General features: G+C 33.2%; 1 protein-coding gene across 1 annotated transcript; it reads right to left on the reverse strand.

Moving 5' to 3' along the window:
- Positions 1-2,301: 2,301 nt before the first annotated feature.
- LOC145100874 (NAC domain-containing protein 83-like) lies at positions 2,302-3,893 on the reverse strand. The gene is made up of 3 exons (XM_079037999.1): positions 3,378-3,893; positions 3,019-3,287; positions 2,302-2,916 (listed from the first exon to the last, which is right to left on the reverse strand). The coding sequence occupies exons 1-3, from the start codon at positions 3,556-3,558 to the stop codon at positions 2,620-2,622; spliced, it is 747 nt and encodes a 248-aa protein (XP_078894125.1). The 5' UTR covers positions 3,559-3,893; the 3' UTR covers positions 2,302-2,619.
- Positions 3,894-4,143: the final 250 nt, after the last annotated feature.

A 4,143-nucleotide genomic window follows, 5' to 3' on the forward strand; every position in this document is an offset into this window, starting at 1 on the left:
CTCTTATCTGTGAACTGTTGCCTCCCAAATGCACGCAGACGCTGGTATCAAACCACTTACTGGTCTAAACTTTGGCCTAAAGTCAGTATATATAGTATTACTTAATGGAACAGATTTATGCTCCTCTTTCTTTGATGCCCTGGGCCATAGCCCAACTGCCGGACCTGTATATATATATATATATATATATATATATATATATATATGTGTGTGTGTGTGTGTGTGTGTGTGTGTGTGTGTGTGTAAGACCAGTACTGTATATTATACGAGTTGATTAAAAAAAATTAAATAATAAGTATTTTTTAAAATAAAATTTTGAAATAAGTAATGAAGAAACATATTAATTGCAATTTACTATCATATTTATTACATTTAATACTTTACATATATAAGTAAAAGTATTATGTTGGTTTTTAATTTTAAAAATTGAAAAATCCATAAATTGACATGTGGATATTATTTATTCAAAAAATATCACAAAATGACAAGTGTCAAACTCATGAGAGATTGACATGTAACAAAATGGATCTTCATTTATTATAGTAGATACATATGGAGATGTTTAAATAAGAACAAAAAAAGTTAAGAACCCTAAAAACCATATTTTTAAATGTTTTTATTGAGGGCATTTTGGACAAATCCAATATTTATATTGTATTAAACAAATTCTTTTCATTTCCAAGTTTACAAACTACTTGTCACTTGTCATCAGACCACTGTTTGACCGTCGTCGGACCATCGCCAGCCTAACATTAAATTTAGTAACATTTTTCTGGTTGTATTCACAACTTAATAGATTAAACATTATAGCCCTTATTTATTTGGTATATATTTTTGTTTTTCCTACCAAAAGATACAAAATTTTAGTAAAAAATAGAATTATGTGTTGAAAAAAATCAATTTTCTTTTTCCTAAATTGTAGATTTCTTCAAAAAATATATCGTGTATAAGAAATATTCACAATTTAAAAATACAATATTCATAGTTTAATAAACATTATAATTCACTAATACACAATTTAGTATTTTCATGCATACCTTCATTTATATTTTAACATAAAGTTTATATAAAATATATAACTTAATACAATCTATTTTTAGTTTAATACATAAACTCACTACATAACATAATATAATTCAACAGTTTTCTAGTGTTTACGTGCACCAAATGCTCAAGATTTTCTTCTAGCTATCCCTATAGATGGCTTAGCCAACATATGTCTCCTGTGGAGTATCGTACCAACCTCAAATATTAACTCATGATTCCAATATTCTCAACCGACGAGATATGTCCGGTGTACCGCAATACATGTTTGGACTCTTTTAGAGAGCATGTAGTTCATTGCAAAGAACTAACGGGGTTCAAATACATGCACGATATGGTTAGAGATTTTTTGGCCGACATATTTAAGTGTGCCAGTGTTTCCGCCAAGAAAGAGGCTCTTGTGAATTTCTTAACTGACCCAACAGAAGGAAGGTTAACCCTTAGATTGGCTGACATTTTGATTTTTGGATGAGTTTGAGGGAAACACACATATGTGGACCTTACATGGGTATCCCTTCTCGTAGGCTTGAGGGTCGGGGGCTTCACGGCGGGACAGACTGCATTAAAAGCTGATACATGCAAAGTCACCAAACATGAAAAATCATACATGAACAATCAACTGTGTTCATATCATTTGCATTTCATACGTTTGATTTCTTTGCGCCGGATGCGGTAGAGCTTCATAATAGAGTACAATTGATCATGTTTAACAATGTTATATCCCCTAGATTTATGAATGTAGTTTTCAAAAAATTGGTTTTACCATACAAAAAAGCTTAATGACACAACTTGTTGCTCGTTTGCTTTCTGATTCGTTGTACGATGATAACTAAGATTTATTAATCAATGAATATATGGTATGACTTTGGCAAAATATATATATATATATATATATATATATATATATATATATATATATATATATATATATATTGAAAGTCAAACTGTCAAGGATGTTGGGTTAGTCCATTTTATGGGCGATTGCATAACATTTATCTTACAATAAAATATGGTTAAAATATGATTGACGAACAAATATTCTTAATTCTCCTCCTAAATCTTTGTGTTGCAACCATTGTCTATTGTTTTTTTAATACTGCTTCCTAATTGTTTGGTCCTTGATTTACAAGTAGTAATCCTTTTTTACTTTTGAACCTTAAATTGCAATAGTTTAAAATGGGACCCATGACATGAGAAAAAGATTAAATAATGATTGTGATGGTGTAGAAACAAAACCAACCAAGTTGAAGTTGAAGATGAGAAGGAAAGAAATTTGAGAATTAATAATAAATCACCAAAAAGTTGTGAAATTTGAAGAGGAGATTACAAAGAATAGGAGGGACAACTGTTCCATTTCTGTTTCTATTTCTTCCTTCCTTCCTTCCTTGTTTCTAGTTCTCTTCTTCCATATTCCATTCCATGGACAACCATTTTAACATATCTAAATTTGGTTTGGATTATTATAATGCTCCTCTGATGAGATGAGTGATGGGAAATTTAACCTTAAAAAAAAAAAAAAAAAAAAAACTAAAACTAGTATTTTTTAAACACTAGAAAATTAAAAGATTCTTGATTTCACGGCCACTGTTTTCTTCTAAAAGTTGAAACATGATCGCAATTGCTACTGCTCTCTTCATGTTCATCCGTCTCACGGCAACCATAAACAGAAGCATCTGTGATCCCGCTTGAACCAGAGGATGACGAAGCCGGTAATAGATTCAAATCGGCGGTTTTTGGCTTTGTTTTTGCCAAGAAATCATAGAAAACTGGGTTCGACTTTGGTTCAATTGTCTCTTTCTCTTCTTCCTGGTTCTTGTTCCCGTTCCCTCGTTTCTTCAAGAAAATTCTGCACAGCACCCAGTTCTCCATACCCTGCACAAACATCAAACATCAAAATTCTCAATTTCTATTCTTCATAATCAACAAGCAAGAAAGCAATTGCGAATTGATATTATATGTGGTTAAGTTTGTGACCTGGGTGGTCGGGTTTTGGGTAGCAAGGGCAAGACGGTACTCATGCATGATCCAATCGGTTCGAGACCCGGTTGGGGGTTTTCCTTTATAGAAAACCAGAGTTTTCTTCATGCCAACTACTTGATTTTGATTGGTCCGACAGGTCACAATTTGCTTATCTAATCCGGTTGCTTTCCAGTATCCGGATACGGTTGCCCGGTTGGAGCGGTTTCCGTTCGGGTACTTGACTTCCCTGGTGCTGAAAAAGAACCTCTCCTGCTCCAAATCACCTAAACAGACACACACCGAATCAGTCACATTGCAATTTTTGTTTTTCTATTTAAATGTGTGTGTGTGTATATATATTATATGGTATGAACCTGGTAAATCCCATGGATCAGACTTGTTCACATCGACCTCGGGGATGATGGATGCCGGCAAAGGGCAAGACTGGGCCTTGCGCTTCAAGTATTGTACCACAAGCTCTTCATCCGTCGGGTGGAACCTGAACCCAGGTGGCAGTCTCAGGACACCGTTTTTCACAAAATTCAGCTTCTCCATCTCGATACTTTCAACAACGAATTAAATCAAAAAACACTACAACCTTTGATCGATTAACCCAATTTACATCTTGAAAATCCCATTTGAAATCGACTAGAATCGAACAAGAAGAAGAAGGGAGTAGGAGGAGTAAATAGGAATGGGTATGTGGCTATATAAGAAAGAAAGGGAGGGTACTTTATAGTAATTGGGGGTCGTCTATTTCTAACAACAAGAAAGAAGAAGAAGAAAAAGAACAGGACGACAAGTGTGTTTGGCGTAAACCATACTCAATCTCCTCCTCCTCCTCCCATATAAGTTTTGACGCAATTAATTACTTCTTATTTTTCTTCTCTCGTATCACATGCTATATATGATTTCCCTAGAATATATGCAATCTTTGATATTTGATTTAATTGCCGATATCTAATTTCAACCACAAAATAAAATATACGTACGTACGTAAATAACAAAATTATATTTGTTGACAAAATAAACGTTATATTTATTTAAATGATCCAAGGTACATGAAATTTCTTTTATGTTTTATTAGAATCGATTAAAAAAAATGCTTCCTCCGCTCCATATAAATATTAAATAGTATAC

Source organism: Lactuca serriola, chromosome 4 (genome assembly GCF_051521515.1).
Source record: "Lactuca serriola cultivar US96UC23 chromosome 4, Lser_US96UC23_V15, whole genome shotgun sequence".
NCBI classification, from domain to species: domain Eukaryota; kingdom Viridiplantae; phylum Streptophyta; class Magnoliopsida; order Asterales; family Asteraceae; genus Lactuca; species Lactuca serriola.